The sequence below is a fragment of the Rattus rattus genome, chromosome 18 (genome assembly GCF_011064425.1).
Source record: "Rattus rattus isolate New Zealand chromosome 18, Rrattus_CSIRO_v1, whole genome shotgun sequence".
NCBI lineage: Eukaryota > Metazoa > Chordata > Mammalia > Rodentia > Muridae > Rattus > Rattus rattus.
In genome coordinates this window covers 42,166,451-42,189,763 of record NC_046171.1, presented here as the reverse complement: position 1 = coordinate 42,189,763, position 23,313 = coordinate 42,166,451, and the positions used below count along the sequence as shown (strand labels likewise).

Here is a 23,313-nt window from a genome sequence, read left to right as displayed (position 1 = left end):
CCTGCGTCCGGGCTCTATGTATCTAGGTGAGCACTAGATTACCTGCCTGGTCACCCAGTCTTTTCTTCCCCTTTCACGTATCGTTTCCCCTTCCTCTAATCCTGTCCTTTACATAGTTTAAGAGTTACAAAACTGTAAGAGGACAATAGGAATCTGCTTCTTGGGAATTCATGTATTGAGTGAATTTGCCTAAAATGTACCTTTTACCTGTGCTCTGGACTGAGCACAGGCCACAAGCTAAGCCTGGGTTCACTCATTATTTACACCACAAAATCCGTGTGCCTGATTTCTGATTTTACCACTAAGACAGAGACCAGTTTTTACTGCAGAAAGGGGACACTGCCTGCCAAATACTATGTGAGTCAACAGACTGTATACACAGTCACAATCCGTGGATTCAGCATACACACATGAAGAGGTCTTCTAGACAAGTTGGCAGAAAGGAAAGGATATCTACCTCTGGCCAAAAGGAATGCGGCCTGAGGGGTGCAATCCTAATGTATCATTCTTGCCGAGTCACTTGCAACTGACAACTGAATTCTTCTAAGCTCATGAGAAAGACTAGATTAGGAAACGATGGAACACAACGAAAACAAAGCCGGCACAAGGGTGCACTCCCATGATCCCAGTGCATGGGAGGGAGCAGGGTATAGATAAAGGGTTCAGGGTACTCCTCAGAAACACAGCAAGTATGAGATCAGCATGGGCTACCTATGACCTGTCTCAAAAACCAAAAGACAACTAGAACAAAACCCAGAAGTGTGGGGCCACCTTACTGCTGGTGGTGTACTTTTAAACACCAGAAGCAATGTTAGGAAAGATCTCTATAGCCTGCATGCTTAATTTGCTACTTACAGAAAAATAAAACTCAGCCTTTCTTTTTCTCCTCCTGGACTGAACTATGAATCATCTGGTAAGACCCTCAGGACTCCCTTCAAGCCTAGGCACAGTAAGCTGCCCATCATTAGCCTTAACCTATCAAAGTTAGCAGCTCACATGCACCCTGTATGTAACCTGATTATCGCTGATACCACGGAGAAAGCCGAGCTTTAAAATGCAATCAACTGAATATAGCTTAACAAAAGATAGGAGGAAAAATGTTTACCAGGTGTTTCTAGTGTTTCCTCAGACAGTGTCACGTGTGCATTTGAAAAGACTGGCAACAACATCAAAAGTACACTCAACAGAGCACATCTATTCAGCCAGTCCTAGGTGGTGTAAGCGATGCCCACTCCAGGCCCCGCTCAACAGTTCTCTCCGGGTATCTGCTCTAGAGATAAAGGCTAAGCTGCCGTGCTCGGCGACCACCTCTCCCTGCAGTACTTTTGATGCCTAGGGCACCCAACCCCAACTGCATGACTAAGCAGAGATGTGGCCTATAACCCAGATGAACTCCTGACTATGGCTGCAGAGAAGTCACTTAAATGAAGAATAGGCTTTCAGTCTGAAGAACCTTTGAAATGGAGATTGTGACTAGGCCAAGGTATTTAGTTTCGTCGTCTTTAAAAACTAAGGACATGGCCCTTCAATGATACAATCCCTCATTATTGTAAGGAAGTATGCTTTATGGTACAACTTCCAAAAAGGACAACGAAGAGTTATTTTAAACTAGTTTAATGTATAAACCAACTAACTCCATATTCTTCCCATTTTGTTCACAGCCTTCATTTATGAATTGCCAAGAACATGAAAGGTTTTCCATGAACAACCTTTAACAGAAATGTATAATAATTGTAAAGGAAATTCATGTACAAGTTTACAATCATAATCCTACATTCTTATGGTAGAAGAATTAGGCCTATAAATGAATATCTTACTAATCTAACATTTTCTTTGCACATTTTTAAGTGCAAAAGTTTAAAATTTGTATTTATTGCCTATCTTCCCAACTTGCCTAACCCTAAGAATCCTATCCAGACACGACCACCACCTAGAATGGCATCCAAATGGTCTAGGGCAGTGTAGTAGTTACTGTTCTGCTGCTGTGATAAACACAATGACCAACAACGTAAGGACTAGGGTTTACTTGGGCTGAGGCTTAAGGCGGTGAGACACCCTAGCAGGAAGGATCCGCATCAACAGCAGGAACCTGGGCCTTCACGTCCTTTCTGCTCCTTTTTTAAAAAAAAAGGTTTATTTTATGTATGTGAGTACACTGTCGCTGTCTTCAGACACACCAGAAGAGGGCATCGGATCCCATTACAGATGGTCCTGATCCTCCATGTGGTTGCTGGGATTTGAACTCAGGACCTCTGGAAGAGCAGCCAGTGGTCTTAACCACTGAGCCATCTCTCCAGCCCCCTTTCCTGTTTTTGAGACAAGGTCTTTCTGTACAGACCAGGCTCACAGAGATCTGCCTCTGGCTCTCTGGAATTAAAGCTGTGCACAGAGAATGCTCACATCCTGAACCACAAGCACAAAGCAGGAAGAACAAACTGGAAGAGGCCTGAGCTTTGATCTCCATCTCACTCCAAATGACATACCTCCTCCATCAAGTCTGCACCCCTCCATCTCCCCAAAAGGGACACCACGGGTGACAAAGTGCTCTCAAAGTACCACAGGCAGAATCTAGCCATCAGCATTTTAAAGAAAACGAGTTGAGAACTCTAGCTAAGACTCACTAACGGGAACCCAAACATACATCGATTTAGATGTCTCTCGGATTAGCACAAACAGCACACTGCCTCGGAGAAATGAGACCTGGGAACGAGACGCAAAACCACTGTGACTCTTAAGTCTCAGGGAACCAATAGAGACTTCACAGCCAACACAATCTGAAAAGGGAAAGCCAGAGGCATTACCTTGTCTCAATCAGAAGCAATGAAACTGTATGGGCTGACCAGGTACCTCGGGTAAGGGCACTTGCTGCCAAAACTGACCACGGGAGTTTGGTCCTCAGCCACATGGTGGGAGACAACTGAATCAGTAAGTTGTCCTGATCTCTAGAACATCTGTGTCCCAGCTCAGGTGCACACCCACACGAATAAATACATATTTTTTTTTTGAAAAATGAAAAGAAAAAAGGGGGGAAGTCCAATAAAGACTAAGAAATAATACGGCCAAGTAATTTTGACAAAGAGCAAACGAAAATACATGAAAGGAAAATCAGTCTCTTTTTAATAAACTGTGCCATAAAAATTGGATTTGTTTATATAAAAGAATAAAACTTGCCTGGCAAGATGACTCAGTGGGTAACAGACAGCACCTGCCACTCAAGCCTGAGGAGCAGAGTTCAAGTTCTGGAGCCCTGATGTGACAGTGCAGAAGGAGAGCAGACGCACAGTCCCTTTGACCTCAGCCTGGGAAGCAGGGCATGCGCACATCCTACAGACAGAGTCGTCTGCTCCCACTCACATGCTGGGCACACACACCACACCACGCACACACCCGACAGGAACAATGAGTTAGGATCTTCTGTCTTCAACTACAGAGCATCAGAGAAACGCGTAAGGGAAAAGCAGGCCGGGCAGACTTCAGGAGGCCTGGGGTCATCTTCAGTATCAGGAAAGAAGGCTGCAGCCTCGCCATTGCTGGAGTGAGCTCGGTAAAGCCTCTTCCCCAAAATACCACTCCAAGTAGACGAATGAGCTGAAGGCAGCACAAACTGGGAAGCACTGAGTGCCGGTGCACAGTGTGCTGCTGAACCACAGGGGAGAATTACGAAGGACGGCGTCCTGGACGACTGTTACCACCATACCCGGTCCCACGTGAATCCAGCAATGACAGAGAAAGTAGTAAAGCTGTATTTGCAGGTACACTGCTTAAAAAGTGTTCCTGAGAACTCAAAATTGGGGAGGGCCAAGCAGGAACCAAGACTAGAAGGAACCAGGAGACCCGATGAACAGCAGGGACAGAGAAAGCGCCATGCCAGCCCTGAGAGGCTGCTATCTTCTCGGGTGGCCGGAGAGAGCCAGTTAGGAGTTAGCAACACTGGTTATCCACAGAACTGCAGCTGCATGCGACATCTGCCACAGATAAAGGACAGAAGCAAACAGGAGAATCGGGCCATGTAAAAGCTAGGGCAAAGTCATAAACTGACTGAAGTTTGAATCCATTCCCAACCTCCACAGCGCCCTCTTCCAGAGGCAGAAGCTTTTCTAGGTTTTTATGGATTTATGTATAACCTTTGGCCATGGCCAGTCACTAGTGTAAGATCCAGGGGTGACCCCCAGGAGGCCAGGCTTAAAACCTCCTCAAGATTCTGGGCAGAGAAACTGTTCACACTACAAACTTACAGGCAAATCCCTAAAATAAGCAATGACATGATGTGTCTCTGTCAAATTGTCCTCTAAGTTTTATGTTTTATTTTTTTGCCCATAGATTGACAGTGTTCTTAACTTTAATCAGAGGCTGTTTTTGCGGTGGGCAGTATATACTGCAGACTCATAAATGGTCAAAGTACTAAGAATAAATGACTCGCGGTGCTGCAGGCCTCTAATCCCAGCACTTGGGAGGCAGACACACGTAGATCTGAGTTCAAGGCCAGCCTGATCTACACAGTGAGTTCCAAGACAGCCGAGTAGGGCTTTCACAGAAACCCTGTCACAAAAGAAACAAACACCCAAACAAGGCTCTCAAGAGGTTACTTTAAGAGAATGGGGTGTGAAGTCAATCCACACCTGGAGCTTGGCACAGAAGTACCAGTGACCAGACAGAGTGACAAGTGACTAAAACATAAAACAGACTGGAGGTCAATGAAAGTCAGGGAGTCCCGCTCTAGTACACCCTTGGTTCCTTCATTAAGAGCTGTCCTGTCCATCTCAGAGGCTACCATCACTTGTAATCAAATAAGTACACACTAAACAAGACAAAATAAATGTGAGAGACTAGCCAAATGGTAGTAGGAATCCAACACCCCAATTTAAATGATTGCTAGGGGCTGGAGAGATAGCTCAGAGGCTAAGAGCACGGACTGCTGTTACAGAGGGGCTGGGTTCAATTCCTAGCATCTACAGGGACCAACAACCATCCGTAACTCTAGCCCCACTGGATCCGACTCCCACTTCTGGCCTCTGCAGGCACTGTATCCACACAGTGCACGATACACATTAGGACAAACACTCACACGTGAAATAAAACCAGAACACCTCTGCCAAATTTAAATGATTGCCGGGCACTGAAAAAGGAAAATTCTAGAGCAGATAAGACCAAAGAACAGACTCCTAAGTGATTCACCGAAGAGCTAACTGCACTCATAACTGAGCCCGAGCACCTAAAGCTTTCCTTCTTCCCCCTCTCCTCAGCCACGGTCTCTCCATAGGCTGCTACTTACGTAGAGCAGCATGCTAACCCAAAAATGGACATCAACCATTGACTCTCCGGTTTGCAGGGACTGCAAGTGTATACCACCGACATGGTACGCACATTAGAAAACTCTTGAGCTGGGCACGGTGGCAAACACCTTTAATCTCAGCACTTGAGAAGCAGAGGCAGACAAAAAAAAGAAAATCCCATCTTGAAAAACAAAAAACCTCTGTGTGTGTACATATGATATGTAAGTTGGTTCTCTTTCTGGCTTTAACTGAGTGGGTCTGGAGAAGGAACGGGTGTCAATCTTGCAGCACCAGGGGGCGGTGCCTTCATACACTCACCTTCACAAGGCCTTATGAAAACACTGTCCTGTGTATCCTAAAGCTCAGGAAAATTGTGCAGCTACGTACTTACTAGCTAAAAAACTTAAGTATGTTTTGTACTTTGATACTTAGAACCACAGGTGCAAAGTGACTTCTCTTCTAACACATGCAAAATACATGGCACTACTGACTCTAGAACCTTGCTGAGTTCTGGTGGTCCAGAAGCCTGACGATAAAGTTTGAAATTATGTCACAGTTTGTGTTTGTGTGGGATAGGGGGTTTGTGGAGGAGTGACCAGGAAGTGGGATCAGTTACGATGTAAACGAATGGAATAATTAAAAAAAAAAGGGTGGAGAGATGGCTCAGTGGAAGGCTCTTCCTGAGGGAGTTCAAATCCAGCAAATGGTGGTGGCTCACAACCATCTGTAATGAGATCTGATGCCCCCTCTTCTGAAGCGCAGAGGGTACTCATATACAATAAAATAAAACTTAAAAAAAAAAAAAAATAAAAAAAGAAAGGTCTGAGTCTTGTATTTATGTGACCCTCTGAATCGTTTCCCAGACCTTCATAAACAGTCTGGATACCCCAAAAAGTTACAGTGTTGTATGTGCCTGTAGTCCCAGCACCCAAAGGTTGAGACAGGAGGACGTCGGGGACTTGCTGACCAGCCAGTCTAACAAAGTTGAGCTTCAGGACCCTGTCTCAAAAACTAAGGACAGGGCTGGAGAGATGGCTCAGTGGTTAAGAACACTACTCTTCCAGAGGTCCTGAGTTCAAATCTCAGCAACCACATTGTGGCTCACAACCATCTCGAATAAGACCTGATGCCCTCTTCTGGTGCATCTGAAGACAGCCACAGTGTGTTTATATATGTATTTAATAAATAAATTTTAAAAGATAGGGTCAAAGCTGTCATCGCTTGTGCTAATAGGCCACACAGAGGCACGCGCACTTAGGTACACATACATGCATACAATCCCAACCCCAGTACACAAATTCTTTAACATATAATTCTCTCATTTTTCCTTTCTTTCCTATTTATATTTGAGATGGGGTGTCTGCTGTTGCTTGGACTAAGAAACACGGACCAGCAGCCTTCAGAATGGCCAGGATTACAGCATGTGCTGCCATGCCTAGCTCACTTAGCCAGAGTGACCTGTCTTTGGGAAATCTTCACGTTTTCTCTTTATAGCCATTCACTTACTATCAAGATGGATGTTTAGCCTCTTCTTTTCTTTGAGGTATGTGTGCACTCCAAGTGTATATGCTCGTACAAGCTGTGCCTGTTGTGTGGCCAAGCCTGAGCCAGGGCTGACATCAGGATGTGTTCTTCAATCACTTAAATTTAAAATTGTATTTTATGTGTATGAGTGTTTCATATGTGTGTACTTCTGTACACCACTGTGTGCCTGGTGCCTGGGGAGACCAGAGGAGAGCATCGGATCCACAGGAACTGGAACTAGAGACAGTTGTGAGCCAGCACATGGGTGCTGAGACTCAACCCAGGGCCCGTGGAAGAGCAGACAGTGCTCTCAACCACTGAGCCGCCTCTCCAGCCCCCTCAGTCAGTTTTCTACCTTCTTATTTAAAACAGGGTTTTCTCACTGAATCCAGAGCTTACCATTTCAGTCAGTGCCCAGTGAGCCATGAGGTATCGCCAGTCTTTGCCTTTCAGTGTAGGGTAAAGATACTGGCCACCATCGCCAGTCTTTGTCTTTCAGTGTAGGGTAAAGATACTGGCCACCATCGCCAGTCTTTGTCTTTCAGTGTAGGGTAAAGATACTGGCCACCATCGCCAGTCTTTGTCTTTCAGTGTAGGGTAAAGATACTGGCCACCATCGCCACCATCGCCAGTCTTGGCCTTTCAGTGTAGGGGTAAAGATACTGGCCACCACACCCAGCTTTTTGGTAGGTGGTGGATTAGAGCTTAGGCCCTTATGTCTGTGTAGCAAGTGACAGTATCAAATGCCAAACATGTCAGTCATTTGGCTAACAGTCATTTAAGTGACAGAGACACTACACCAAGGTAATATTCAGACTGGCAAGAAAATTGCTGTTATAAACCAGTAAAACCAGTAGTTTCAGGGTGGTTTGCTGTACAGTACTAAAAAACATCTAGAGGGAATAGAAGCATTCAACGTCCTTAGTCATCAGGACAATGCAAATTTAATGTACTCTCTCTGAGGGGCGGGGAGATGGCTCAGCTGGCAAAGGCACTGTCCCCACACTTGACAACCTCACTGCAATCCCCAGGACCCAAGTGTAGAAGAGAACAGACTCTGGTAAGCAGACTCTGAAACCCACGTAAACCATGGATGTGTGCACCATTACCTCACATACCAAAAACAAAACAAAACCACAAACAAGCTTTCTCACCCCATTTAAAAATAAAAGTCAATTGGTAGAGTTATAAATGTGGGTGTTAGTTAGAACACGGGCAGCCAGGAGTGTGAAGACTCATCAATTAGATCCCGCTATACCACTCCTTAGGTCTAAGGATTCTGTGTCAGCGAAAGGAGGCCGTTGTACATCCTTGTTCACGGCTGCACTATGATTAACTGCCAATGTGCAGAACCAGCCGTGGTGTCCATTAGCAGACGGATAAAGAAAATGTGGTACTTACGAAAGGCTCTGTATTCAGCTGTAAAGATGAACTGTGACATTGCAGGAAAATAAACTGAGGTGAAGTTATATGAGGCTGGGTTCTCCCACATGTACAAGTGAAATGTGTGTGCATGTGGGGAGACGTGAGTGGAAGGGACTGTGGGCAGGAGGAACAGGACCAAGGGAGAGAGAAGGTCACAAGAGGGTAAGAGAGAGTGTGGTGAGGCAGACTGGAGGGTTCTTTCAGGGAAGCACAATGGAAAGGGCTCAGGGAGAGGAAAGGGAGCTGAAGGACAGCAGAGACCTTCAGTCAGACACCTGCAAGGAGTCCTGGGGAATCAAGTAGTCGGAATCCACCATCAGTATTAGACGACCCAGGCAGGTCTATAAACCAAGATGCAGGCAGCCAAGTACAGAGACACAGGTGCTCCCTCTACTGCCCACCTTCTGCACCCGCACTCCTGGCCAGACAGGCTCTCACCCACACCATGCACACTCACTCACACCATGCACACAGTGTGCGTATGCGTCGAGGTGCATGTGGAGGCCAGAGGCCAACCTTGTGTTGACCAGGATCCATCCTCCTTGGGGATAGGAGTCTCTCACCAGGACGGACCTAGGCCTCACAGACTGGGCCGAGCTGGCTGGCTCCAGGCTCTAGGCCTCTTCCGTCTTCCCCCCCACTGCCGTATACCACTGCCTTAATAACCAGCTTTTTACATGGCTGCCAGAGGCCCACTCAGGTCACTATTCCAGAATAAAAGTATGCGCCAATACACCCCACCCCCAGGGCGCCCCATCTTTCAGTCAAGCACCTCACCAATACAGTATGTGTCACACAATAGAGCTTATAAACGTTCACTTATTGGCTGGTTGTGGAAAAAAAAAACACTGATCAGAAAAATCCTGTCTTGTTTCAGATGTAAGTTTTATTTTTTGAGAGAGTCTCACTGAGCAGCCTCAAACTCCTATCGATCCTCCTTCCAGGCCCCAGTGCTAGGACTGCAGGTGTGAGCTACCATGTTTTATTAAACTCAGTCTTTTGTGCAGTCAGTAATGAACTGGCCCTCAGAAACTATTCTATCCTAAGTTGTTTTTTTTTTTTGTTTTTTTTTTCCCTAAACATACATATGTCTCTTCTTGATTTCTGGCTAACTTTCATGTTATAGAATAGATATACCTAGAGGTAAAACCACCTGGCCTAGGTGAATACAGCCTAGGTCTCTCCTCTCAAATTCCAAGCTGTAGAAGCTGACATTTTTAACCTATTTAATTGCCTCTCCTTCAAAACACATTTCCTGTCTTTGGATATTATCCATGGTTTCTTTATAGGATCTGCCATATTTACATTTGCCACAACTACTTCAGGACCCTTTTAATCCCACCTAGGCTATTAACAAGCGTAGGTAGCTGTCTTTTCCTCAGTCTTCCCTGCCACCTGTCTTCCTTGGGGAGACAACACAGTAAGATTGGGTGTCAAAAGTGCCTTGCTGGGATGCTGGTCAAACTACCACTGCCCAAACCTTATCTATCTAGTCAAGACTATCTCCAATGGTGCTTACAAGCGCTCCACATGACAGGGATGTGAGTGTGGTAGAAAAGACATACATGGGGTTGGGGATTTAGCTCAGTGGTAGAGCGCTTGCCTAGCAAAGCGCAAGGCCCTGTGTTGGGTCCCCAGCTCCAAAAAAAAAAAAAAAAGCAACAACGAAAGGGCATACACTGTATCAGAAAAATCTAGATTTAAATCCCAGCTTTACTACTAAGAGTTATGACCTTCAGCAAGCTAATGTCCAGAACAGGGATGGATCTAGGTGTCCGCTATGTGCTGAGCAGTATACGGTGTGGGACAACGGTGGGCATGACAGTCTTTCTCTTTTTAGAAACTTCTAGTGTGAGATACAGGAACTACAGAAAGCCACAAACAGAGCAACTAAGGTACACAGGAAGTAAAGCTAGTGTAGTGAGGCAGGATCAGCAAAATCTCTACAAAGAGGACATTAAATCCGAGAGCCATGGGATAAGTCCTGAGGGCAGCTGAGGCAGCTGAAGGAAAACTGTTCTGAAGAGGAGGAGGAAGTGAATGAAAGCTCTGGAAGACTGCATGCACTTGATCCAGTAAGTGGAGCTCTGGCGTGGTCAGACCGTCTGTCCGTCCGTCCATGAACTTAACTGCTATCATCAAGGGAGATTCCTCCCCTTCACAGCGTTAGACCAACACCATCCCGGTTACCTCTCCACAGCAGACTGAACATCTCAGAGGGTTTTCAGGCACACCTGACCTGCTGACATCAACCTCTACATCTCAAGCATGGCAACGCTGAAATGTCCTTCCAAGGGTTAAAACATCTGAGTACACCAAAATTAAGGTGTAGATAGAACTTTTTTAAATAAAAAAAAAAAATCGCAGTCCACACCAGACACTTAGTTTACAGTCACAGCAGCTCTTGGGCAGTAAGCAGACTACTCCCTTGGGAGGGGAAAATCTTTGTGTCTTTGTTTCTGACTCTTAAGCTGGATATAGATCTGAGTTTTAATTATCCAATATAAACCAACAGGGCTCTTTCTGAACTGCCACTGCCTTTACGACATTCTCTTAAGGCTGGTGTTAAGTTAGAACACAGTCTTCTTCCATCAGTGAGTGACTCCACTCCGTGGAGATCCAGAAATGCTGATCACAGGGCTGGGAGATGGTCCAGTGGGTAAGAGCACTTGCTGCCCTTGTAGCAGACCCAGGATCAGTTCCCAGCTCCCACATGGTGGTTCACCACCACACAAAACGCTAGTTGTAGGAGATCCATTGGTCTCTTCTGGTTTCTAGGGCACCACCAGGTTTGCACAAGGTACATGTACACATTCACACACATAAAAATAATTCCAAAAAAAAAATCTTCAAAAGTCAATTAAAACTGATCTCAAATGTGTAATTAGAGAACATTTCAACTGGGCATGGTAGTACACCCCTTTATTCCTGGCAATCAGGAGGCAGAGGCAGGAGGACCTCTGTGAGCTCAAGGCCAGCTAAGACTGCATACAAAGACCCTGTCTCAAAAAAGAAAAAAATTAAAGACAACAACACCCCAAACACACGGCTAACTGAGTAACTGAAAGAACTATGAAGACTAGACAACTACCCCCAGTATCAAGATGGCCTGATGTGGGAACAGGGTTTAAAGCACTTCCCAGCACCCACACAGTGCTTTACAAACACCTGAGCTCCAGCTGCAGAACATGGACATCTTCTGACCCCCGAAGGCACCCAGCATGTGGAGCACAGACATCCACAAGATAAAATGAATGTGTTTTTAACTACCCGGTTTTCAGCTGGGCATGGCGGCACACACCTTCAGTCCCGGTCCCTTGCAGATAGAGGCGAGCAAGCCTCTGTGAGCTCAAGGCAGCCAGGGTTAAAGGGGAACCTGCCTTTAGAAGCAGGACTTCATTTTCTAAAACACTATTTTGGTCAGGCATGGTGGTGTAGGCCTGTGACCTAGCACTTCCGAAATGTAGGCAGAAGGGTCAGGAATGGAAAGCTAGAGTGAGTGAGGGCAACATTGCCTCAGAAACCACAACACACACACACACACACACACACACACACACACAATTTTGACCCTTTAATAAAATACTTTCAAGTCTTAAATACTGATTTCCGAATTTAGTATCAGAGGGCTAAGCCCAAAGAAAAACCTAGACATCTTTAGAATGGTGAATGCTATCAAGCTGCTACTTGAGACAAGGTCCCGATCTGTCTGTCTCTCTTTCTCTGTCTCTCTCTCCATCCATCCATCTATCCACCCATCCATCCCTCCCTGGCTGGCCTGAAACCCCCCATGCAGAGCAGGCTGGCCTCTGCCTAAGCGCTGGGGAAAGGCATGGTGGATACCCAGCCATTCTGCTTCTTCTAGCGGGCACCTCCCCTGTTAAACTTGTATCAATCAACGCTGGTATTAAGCTTTAAACTTTAATGTGCATTTCAAATGGCTATTGGTTAGGTACTAAACAAACAAGATGGCTTCTTTCTACATCACAGACGCCTCAAAGAGGGTAGACATTCATGCCAATAGTCTTTCTGAGAACAAGGTAATCCATTCTGGTAAGTCAACTGCAAGTGAGCACACACCTTTCATTCAGAAGACATTTACATTTAGAAAGGGCCAGGCTGCGCCTGAGCACTGGGCACCAGTCACCATGTTATCCAGTCCTGGGAGGCAGGTGTAGCTACCAAGGACTTCCTTCATGGAAAGGAAGAAGAATCTTAATTTTTTGGCACCTCGCCCTGCCAAGAAATACTTATTTTTGAACCCAAGGCTAGCTCGAACCTCAAGAACAGAATCTCAGTCGTCTCCAGGTACAACAGTAGACTCTGAATTACTGAGAAACCCCCAAACTATGAGCAAATCTCAGGCAGCGGCAGGATCTCCTTTTCAGCCTTCTCTTTAATAAATGTGCCAGATAATCTGGACCCTAAGGCTTTCCCAGACCCGTCATCGCTACAGTGCTCTCTGCTGTACCTACCCATTATGACAAGTTAAAACATTAACACCGTGCCAATTATTTTCAGGAGCCGAGATACTAATCAGGTGATCCTAATGGCCTTAAACACTGCTCTCAAAGAGAGAAGATGAATGGAGATTGGGAAACTTGGATTCGCCACCATCTAGATGAAATTATCCCGTGAGCTGGAGCAGTTTCAATCAGTCCCAGTAAAACTGACCATCTTTCGCAAGGCTAGAATTAAGAGTGTGTCGGGGGGTTGGGGATTTAGCTCAGTGGTAGAGCACTTGCCTAGGAAGCGCAAGGCCCTGGGTTCGGTCCCCAGCTCCAAAAAAAAAAAAAAAAAAAAAAAAAAAAAAAAAAAAAAAAGAGTGTGTCGGAAGATAGTTTAAGGGCCCGAACTCTGAAAAACAAAATGGCTTCCATGATAAATACAATAGCAAAACGCACGCAGCGGAAACTAGGGAGAATATCAACCGCATAGAACAGTAATAAATAAAATTATGGAGTGATAAATGTATTCATCTCACTGTCACCCCTCCTGTCCTAGAACTACGTAGACCAGGCTGGCCTTGAGCTCAGAGATCGGCCTGCCTCTGCTACCCAAGGCCTAGGATTAAAGGCGTGCGCCTACACCCGGCTCATTCTAGCTAAATACAAGATCATATGCTGCTTAAACAACCTAATGTCTTACTACGTGGTTCCTGAGTTTCCAGCCAATACATTACATATGAAGAAAAAAACACCAACATTTTCTAAACGTTTAGAACCTCAATTATGTTTTATTGTTGGGCACCAGTATTTCTGACTGTAAGTCATTAACACACAACCAACTGCCTCATAATAAAACACAGAGTAAGAATAGTTTATCTAATTATCTAGCTCTCTAATCACTCTTAAAAAGGGCTGTTTCTGTGTACATAGCCAGGCCTTCAATACTTACATCCACATGTCACAGTCACTCTTTGGTGGCTTAGGAAAGAGTCTTTAACAATGTACTCAGCAAGATAAGCACCGAGTTGTTAGGTGGAGGAAGTGAGGGCGGACCCGACTCAACTGTGACAGGAAGCACTAGTTGGAAGTTCAGAGACAGGAATACCAAGTTTCATGCCAACACAGGGAAAAACGTTCTGGTGAATAAAGGCCAAAGAGGAAGTTTTTTTTTTTTTTTTTTTTTTTGTTTTTTTTTTGTTTTTTTTTTTTTTTGTGACAGGCCATATATTAAAGACAAAAATCATCCCCGGAAGCTAAAAAGAAAAAAAAAATTACCTTTAAAAAAATTTTATGGGGCTGGGGATTTAGCTCAGTGGTAAAGCGTTTGCCTAGCAAGTGCAAGGCCCTGGGTTCGATCCCCAGCTCCGAAAAAAAGAAAAAAAAAATTATTAAAAAAAGTATGTATGTCTGTGTGCCATGTGTCTGAAAGTGCTCAAAGGGACCAGAAGAGGGCATTGGATCCCCTGTGCCTGCAGTTGGAGGTTGTGTGAGCCAACTGATGTGGGTGCTGGGAACTGAACTCAAATCCTCTGCAAAAGCAGTTAATTAAGTGTCCCTAACCACTAACCCGCGGTCTCTCTAGCTCCTACAACTAGCCCCTTTAAAGCAGGCTTGGGTAAGAATGTACTTCCCAGTGTCCTGGAGCCTGAATTTCGCAGTCTTCGGAAAAGATACCACTTTGGCTCACGTTTTGAAAGAGTTGCTTGAGAGACCAGGCTATCCAAAGGCAAGGACACACATGACTTTAATTCCAGCAGTTGGGGCCAGCCTGGCCTACAAGTTCAAGGCCAACCAAGGATTTGAGACTTTAACCTCAAAGGAAAAAAAAAAAAAAAAGCTGGATGTCTAATTTTTTTTCTAGATCGCCAATGACTTAAGAACGATTCTTTAAGAGTGTGTAAGTTTCACAAGCTAAATATACACAGCACTCCTGAGCCATACAACTTAAAAACGACTAGGATGGCAAATTCTGTTTACCACACAGAGTGCTGACTTTAACAAGAAGCTTCTTCACATAAACGCTAGCATTAACAGTGATCAGGCCTCTTATGAGTCCTCTAAGGCCAAAATTATCTTATGGTTACTTTTTAACATTTAACTTTTAGCAATGAATTGACTTAATAAGAAATTTGTTCCAGATGTGGGACAAAACCTTTAATCCTGATCTACAGAGTAAAACCAAGCAGTACTTTCAATCCCTCAAATCGTCTGAAATACTTAACTGCCAAGAAACCCACCAGATAGGAAATTCTAAGCGTCCGCTTCTACTCCAACCTACTTCCTTCAGTTCAAGTGAAAAAGCCAACGCTTAAGGGAACAAGATACTTAAGGGTCCCCATTCCCAGGCTGTTGTTACTTTGGATACTGAGGGAGATGACATTCCACACACCTAGGCCTTCAGCAGGAGGTCGGCCAAGCATGCTAAGGTCAACCATTTCTCTTCACTGCTAACGCTTGGTTCAGCCCTACCACAAAAATCTGACGCGCTCCCGTGAACTCCCATCAAGTCCTGCTCAGAGAAGTGTACGACCTAGGTTACTCTTACTGTAGCTTGAGAAAGGCCTGGAAGGAGCAGCTAGGCTTGGCTTGACTACGTCTTGGTAAGCGTCCAGGAAAAAAGGAGAGGGAGGGAGAGAGAGAGGGCTTCAACTTTGCACAACCGCCCCCCACCCCCGCCCTTTCCCTCCACACCTAGCTCCCTATCGGAGAACAGTGTTCTCGAAAGATCTACCTCTACAACTCAAATGTCAAGCCCAGATCAGCTGCTTGAGAGGCAAGCAGAGCTCACTCAACCCACGCCCTCATCTTCCAGCACCTTCTACCGGAGCCAGTGGGCTGGTCCTCATACAAACCGTCCACGGAGAGAGCGGGCGAGCCCCTGGCTCACGCCTCCGCCCGCAGACAAGCTGCCCTGCAGGGGCGTCTGGCCTGGGAGGCCGCAGACCTCAGGGCCCCGTGCCGGGGTCCAATGGGGGGTATAGCGGCCCCTGAACCGAGGGTTGCGGGAGAGGGCGGACGCCTCACCTTGACCCTGATCTCGTAGGTGGTGAAGCGGCCCCGGCCGACCCCCACTGTCTGCGGATTGCTCACGTCGATCTCGAGGAAGTTGCTGGGCGGCCCGTAGGCGTCATTCAGGTTCTGCGGCTTGGTGATGAGCCGCCGGGTGTCCGCTACGGTCTCCGCCATTTCGCTATCGCCGCGGCAGCCGCGGGCTTCTCTCCACCGCCGCCTCCTTCCGCCAACGCCGCCGCCGCCGCCCGCCGCGGGGGACTCCCGGCTCGCGCGCAGCGAACAGAGGCGAACGAGCACGTAGGACGGGTGGGCGTTCGCTCTACGCGAAGCTCCGCCCCAGGCTGCTCGGGCTTCCGCCCTTTGCCCAAGGAGAAACAGCTGACTGGCCTGAACGCCGCGCCCGGTTCGCAGGCCCCGCGGCGGCCCCGGAGGGACACTGCGGGGTGGGGCTGAGGGGCGGCGGCGTCACGGAACGGTGGGCGCCAAGGATACGGGGAGACTACAACAACCACAATGCCTCGGGAGAGCGCGCCGCCGAGTGACGCGCAGGCGCAGTAGGGGGCGCTGGGAAGGGGGGGGTTTCCGGTTATTCTGACACAGCTTCTCCTCCCGGAGGGACCCCGGAAATGATTTTAGCTGTCCTGGCGCATTGAAGGCAGTAGTTGGGACAGCAGGAAGGAGACAAAACTGCCTATACTGTAAGACAGCCAGTCCAGTGCCTCACTGTGATCCCCGGAAATTCATTTCTAGAAACCTTTAATAAACGTCTCAAATGAATCAGTGCACATCTGTATTCCTGACCTTTGGGAAATGGAGAGCAGAGAATCAGGAGTTGGAGGGCAGCCTGGGCTACATGAGACCTTATCTCAAAAAAACCAAGGGAGCTGATGATGGTGGACTGATTGCCTAGGATTCATAAGGGCCTGAGTTCAATCCCCAGGAAGGACATAAATCCCGGCCTAATGTAATGCCAGCTCTCAGCAAGGTAGTAGAAGCTGAGGATCGGAAGTTTCAAGGTCACCCTGTTCTATCCTGATAGGTTCAAAGCAGTAAAATAAGGGAGTGTAATTTTAAAAACCTGATAAGATCAAACTAAGGTCAAACAGTGCCTAGAGACAAATCTGGCCCCTGGTTGGTGGGGTGGGATGGGTGGACAAGATGAAAGCCGGGAATCCTGTCTGGGTAAGTGGCCACTCTTGTTCCCCACATATCCTGGTATGTTTTTAAGTGGTAAATTCCAAATAATTCTTGGAATACAACTTAGATAAGCCTTTACACAAAGTGGAAAAAGGACTGCGGAAAGACTCCGGAAGAGGAAATGGAGACCAGTAGAAAGGGGAGGGCCGAGAACCAGGATACCAGGAGCCAGTGCATTGTGGTGTCATCCCTGATATCTGACCAAAACCATCGCGTCTCATAGGCTCCTTAGAGACCCTTCGGGTCAGCCTACAGAAACAGCAGTGTAGCACAATACTAAAGCTAGCAAGTTCCAGAGTTAGCAGCTTGTTTCCAGAGTACTGGAGAATACAGTTCTGAAAAGAGAAAAGAGTTGGAGCTACGGTTCACGAATTAACAGCGCTTGTTTGTGTGAACATGAGGACCTGAGTTTGGACCCCAGGATTCAATAAGGCTTCCCAGTAACCACAACACTGGGGGCAGGGGGGAAGGGGAATCACTGAGGTTTTGAAGGCTCAGCCTGGGGTGGGGTGGGGCGGGGCGGGGTGGGGACTACGAAACAATGAGCTTCAGGCCCGTGAGAGATCATACCTCAGAGAAATAACTAAGAGTAATCGAAGAGGACATTGATGTTGACTTCTGCACAACAGGCTTGTGAGCACCACACACACATAGACACACACACATAGACACTGTACTACACACATATAGACACACCATACTACACTTACACACACGGGGACAGAGAGAGAATAATCTAGAATTAAAGAGATTACAGTGGTTAGATGAAAGTAACAGTAATTTTGTTTTGTCTAGACAAATGCCTAGTTATAATAGCAATGGGAAAATTTTTAAAGGAAGCGGACAGAAAACAATGAATCCTATTCATAACAACGACCAAAATAACCAAATCTCAAGACTCAGTGGGAAAGAAAGCATCCAACTTCAAGGACATCCTGGGGTACACACCAAATTTAGAGGTTCGCATAAGAACTTTTTCTAGAAAAAATGAGTTCAAGATTTAAATTACTAAAGATATGGGCAGAGGGTAGGAACACTGGAACCCTGGCATTGTGGAGAACTGAGAGCATCAGCACAATGAGAACCGTGAGGAGACACCTAGCTCAGGGGCTTGAAGGATTCCCTCCCTGACCGAGGCTGGATCTACAGAAGCTCAAGTCCCATCTGTTAACACTGTAGCATCCTCACATTCAAACTCAACTTCTCTTGTTCTCTCTCTCTCTCTCTCTCTCTCTCTCTCTCTCTCTCTCTCTCTCTGTAAAAGTGTGTGAGATGGTGAACATAGGGAAGTCAGAGTTGGACCGTGTTGTTCTGGGATGGAACTCTGGTCTTCAGACTTAGCAGCAAAATGCCCTGTTCTCTGAACCATTTATTTATTTAGATATATTTTACGTGCGTCCATGTATTACCTGAATGCGTGTTTGTACCATGTGCGTGTCTAGTGCTTATGGAGGTCAGAAGAGGATTGAGACCCTCTGGAACTGAAGTTCTGGATGGCTGAGAACCACCGTGTGAACTCTGTGAACTGACAGGTGCTCTTACCTGCTGAGGTTTCTCCAGCTCACCCTCAAGACCCAGTCTCAGGAGGTAGGCTTGGCTGGCCTGGAACTCACAGAGATCTGCCTGCATCTGCCTCCCAAGTGCACACATCACCACACACTGGTCACGAATACTATTCCAATAAAAATCAAAATAAATCTTATCAAAATAAAAAAATTAAAGATACGGTCTGAGGTACAGTGTAGTTGGTAGAATGCCTGCCTAGCACGCAATGAGGCCGTGCTGGGTCGACCCCAGCACCACATTAAACTGCTGTGATGGCAAGTGGCTGTAATCCTAGCACTCAGTGGAAGAAGGAGAAGGGGCAGTTCAAAGCCAGCTTGGACACCTGAGACCTTGTCTAGAAATAAATAGATGCTGGGTTTGGAGACACACGCCTGTGATCCCAGCAGTCAGAAGACAGGCATGAGACTCTTCTTTGGAGAGGCCAGCTTGAGATTCCTATCAAGAACCCCTGTCTCAAAAAAAAAAAAAAAAAAAAAAAAAAGAAAGAAAGAATAAAAGAAAATTGAAAACTTGTAACAATGTGTCTTAAACAATGTGGTAGGAAACAACTATATTAGTTACTCTGATTTTTTTTTTTTTTTTTTTTTTTTTGCTGTGACAAAATGCCCAACAGGAACAACTTGAGGAGAAAAGGATTTATCTTGGCTTGCGGTTTAAGAGAGCACAGTGTGTCACCATGGGAAGACAGGGCAGAGTTTGTGGGTGGTGGTAGGGGTGGAGGGCAGGGGCACATAGCTGGGACTCCTCGTAGCCGGAAAGACCCAGAAGCTACAGCAGTGTATGTTGGCATTTCTGTCTCAGTTTTTATTCAGCCCTGGCCCCTAATCCACAGGATGGAGCTTTCACATTAAGAGTGGGGCTTCCTCCTTCAGATTAACCTCTTGGAAAACGCCCTCACACACGTAAAACTTTATGTCCTTAGTTATTCCAAACCCAGTCAAATAATTGTTTGGTTTCAGGACTCCAGGATAAGGGACCGAGCTGCATATTTTACATACAGAGCCCTGTCCTCTAGGTTCTTCCAGCATCCCTCAGTCCCTACCTGGCATACTTTGCCCACAACCTTGAATTTTCCAACCCAGGGACTGGACTGCTCTTCCCACAGAGGCTCCTCCCTATAAAATCCAGACATTTTATTCTCTCGCTCTCTTCTCTTCTCCTCTCTCTGCATGCATGCCCCTTCTCTCTTCCTCTCTCCCTTCCCTCTTTCCTCCCCTCTCTCCATGGTGACTTCCCTGGCCTCAGTCCCTGGGGCCAGTAAACTTGACCTCCCGAGAGCAGCTTCCCAATGAACCTGTCTTTAATCCGATCTAGTCTTGCTTGAATTGGCTCATTTCACCAGCAGCGAAGAAACAACCTATCAGTGAGTGCATAACAGTCTGCATAAAAAAAAAAAAAATAGACAGCAGAAAGTATTCTAATGAAAAGTGGGGGAAGCCAGACATAGTGTCTCATGCCTTTAACATCAACACTCAGGAGGCAGAGGCAGGTGGATCTCTGAGTTCAAGGCCAGCTCCTCGGTCTATATATAGCTCAGTCCAGGCCAGCCAGAGTCACACAGTGAGACCCTCTTTCAAAAGAGGAGTGTCTAGGCTTATCAGTACTTCCTATAGCCTCTGGAGAAAGGAAATCAAATGGACAATCAGCGCAAAGTGTGCGCCTAAATATCTTAATCCAATAAATGCAACTGGCAGGGGCCTATACCACTGCACCCAATTTGTCATTTTCACCTTAATGTTTCCATCTTAAATGTCGGTTTAAGGGTCTGCTTTATCAACCGCTTCCTTACTTGGTTAGAAGGTCACTTCCCCAAACCCAGAAATCTCGGAGGGAAACAAAAGTAAGTAATTGGACAGCCAGGGAGTCAGGATCAGGAATCACAGCACACCTAAGAAGGGTTAGGGTGGCGAAGACCAGCCTACTCTCTTCTAGATCGTTTGACAGTTCAAAGCCCTTTAATCCTCACACTCTGACCTGTCGCCAGGCTGCTCGGCATTGCTGAAGAAAATCCCTTACTGAGTAGCACCTTGGCTATTCATGCTTTCCAGCTTCATTTGATACGTCAACACACCCGAGAAATCTCTTATTTTACCCTCTTATGTCAGTGCGTCCTCATTCCTAACAGGTCACCTCGCTTCTTTCTTTATGTACATAGAGAAGTTTTTAAAAATCAAAGCTGGGCATGATGGCACAGAGCTGCTATCCCAGCACTTGGAAGGCAGAGGCAGGAAGATCAGGAATTCAAGGTCCTCTTCGGCCATATAAGGAGTTAGCGGCCAGTCCCAACTACTAACGCCCCTGTCTCAAGCCTACACGACCTGAGCTCCAGCCTCAGAACCCAAGCAAAGGTGGAAGGAGAGAACCAACTCCACAGAGTGGTCCTCGGACCTCCACATCCATGCTCTGGCACTTGTCCACCCGCACACACATCCCACATCCCAACAATGCTAAAATTAAAAGTTGAAAAGGACGGGGCTGGAGAGATGGCTCAGACATTAAGAGCATAGGCTGCTCTTCCAGAAGTCTTGAGTTCAATTCTCAGCAATCACATGGTGGCTTGCAACCATCTGTAATGGGATCTGATGCCCTCTTCTGGTGCATCTGAGGACAGCTACATTATGCTCACATACATAAAAAAAAAGAAGAAGAAGAAGAAGAAGAAGAAGAAGAAGAAGAAGAAGAGAGGAGGAGGAGGAGGAGGAGGAGGAGGAGGAGGAGGAGGAGGAGGAGGAGGAGGAGGAGAGGAGGAGGAGGAGAGAGGAGGGAGAAAGAGGAGGAGAAAGAAGAAGAGGAAGGAGGGAGGAGGAGGAGGAAGAGAGGAGGAAGGAGGAGGAGGAGGAAAGAAGAAGGAGGAGGAGGAGAAAGGAGAAGGAGGAGGAGGAGGAGGAGGAGGAGGAGGAGGAGGAGGAGGAGGAGGAAGGAAGAAGAAGAAGAAGAAGAAGAAGAAGAAGAAGAAGAAGAAGAAGAAGAAGAAGAAGAAGAAGAAGAAGAAGAAGAAGAAGAAAACCAACAGCAACAACAAATCAAAAAAGGAAAGGAAACTATGGAGCCCGGCGCATCCCTATTGAGAGCACAAGTTTCTCCCAGAGCCTCTCAGACTGTGAGTCTTTTGAGAATCTGGGTAGGTTTTTCTGTTTTTTTGTTTCTTCCTACAGTATTATATATGGGATAAGAACTGCGCTTTCTATTTCTATTCTAATGGCAAAATATTGTGATATGTGCTGTGTTTAACTTGCTCTCTGCTGAAGTGGTAGGGCCTGTTGAGGCTGCCATTGCTATGGAAAGGGTGTGATTGGCCAAGTCTCAGGAGCTGAGCAGAGTCTGGAGGAATGCTGTATATTGGCTACGGCTTGCTCAGTCAGCCTTCATAAAACTAATAATAATAATAATAATAATAATAATAATAATAATAATAATAATAATAAAAGCAATATTTGTTTTACATGTGTACGTGTTAGCCTGCATGTATGTATGTGCATCATGCGCTTGCTTACCTGGTACATATAGGGCCAGATCTCCTGAAACTGGAGTTACAGATGGTTGCGAGCTACTGAGTGTGCTCAGAGCTGGCCCAGACGTAATCTGATAGAGGCGTTTTCTCAGTTGAAGTTCCTCTTTCTGATGACTCTAGCTTGTGTCACCTAACCAGGATGCAGTCTTGCTACAGTGAGAGGCCTCGAGTGTGTCACACATTGGGAATGACTGGAGAATAAAGCTGTGTAGGTAGAGATACTGAGCCGGAAGATAAGTGCATTTATAATGGAAAGATCCCGTAAAAATCTAAAGTTCCAGTCTCTCTCTAAAGTTGACATTTGATTACTTTTTTTTTTTTTTAACTGAAATCTGCCTGCCCCTGACACCAAATGCTGGGATTAAAAGTGTGCGCCACCGCCACCCGGTTCTTTAAATTTATGTTTTTAATTAAAAGTGTTGTATCTCGGGGCTGGAGAGATGGCTCAGCGGTTAAGAGCCCCGACTGCTCTTCCAGAGGTCCTGAGTTCAATTCCCAGCAACCACATGGTGGCTCACAGCCATCTGTAATGGGATCTGATGCCCTCTTCTGGTGTGTCTGAAGATAGCTACAGTGTCTTATATACATAAAATAAATAATTCTTTTAAAAATATGTTGAATTTATTTATCTATGTGCAAGAGTGTTTTGTCCAAGATTATGTGCACCAGGTGTGCCTGGTGCCTGAAGGGTCAGAAGATGGATGCCATTGGATCTCCTTGAACTAGACTTGTGGTGGTGGAAACCAAACCCTGGTCCACTGAAAGAACAAGTGCTCTTAGCTGATGAGCCATCTCTCCAGTTCCTGACATTTGACTACACAAACATGGAAGCACGTGTTTGTCTGTAGCTTCACAATCACAGTGTATTATCCTTTTTTTAAAAAAAAATCTTTTCTCGTCTGAATGGTATCCTGATTTGAATTTTCCTCATTTTGTATGCCTGAACACCTTTTCACAATTTATCAACTTTTTATATTTCCTTTTCCTATGCGTGACCTATACAAACTTTTTGCCTTTTTAAGATCGATGGTTCCCTTTTCTTTTTGTTTTTTAAAGCTATACACCTCTTGTGTGTGTGAACCTTATGTTAGAATGCCCTACAGACCAGAAGAGATTGTTGGAGCTGAAGTTACAGGCTATTGTAAGCCACTATGTGAGTGACTGCTTTTTCTTAAAGGATACTTCTTTTGTAAGTCACAAATTACTCTCTCAGTTTAACTTTTGGTCATGGTAATGATGATTTTTTTAACACCCACTCATTCATTGATTAGTTGAGAGAGGATTTCACTCTTGCTGGCCTGAAACTCACAGAGGTCTGCCTGCCTCTGCCTCCTGAATGCTGGGGTTAAAGTGTGTC

At 46.0% G+C, this 23,313-nt stretch overlaps 1 protein-coding gene across 1 annotated transcript in view; it reads right to left on the bottom strand.

Moving 5' to 3' along the window:
- Window positions 1–16,228, bottom strand: part of LOC116887091 (sorting nexin-3) — a 32,855-nt gene extending 16,627 nt beyond the window's left edge. The window contains exon 1 of the mRNA XM_032888602.1: window positions 15,695–16,228. Within this exon, the coding sequence (XP_032744493.1) occupies window positions 15,695–15,856 (162 nt within the window). The 5' untranslated portion in view covers window positions 15,857–16,228. The remainder of the gene's footprint in view (window positions 1–15,694) is intronic.
- Window positions 16,229–23,313: the final 7,085 nt, after the last annotated feature.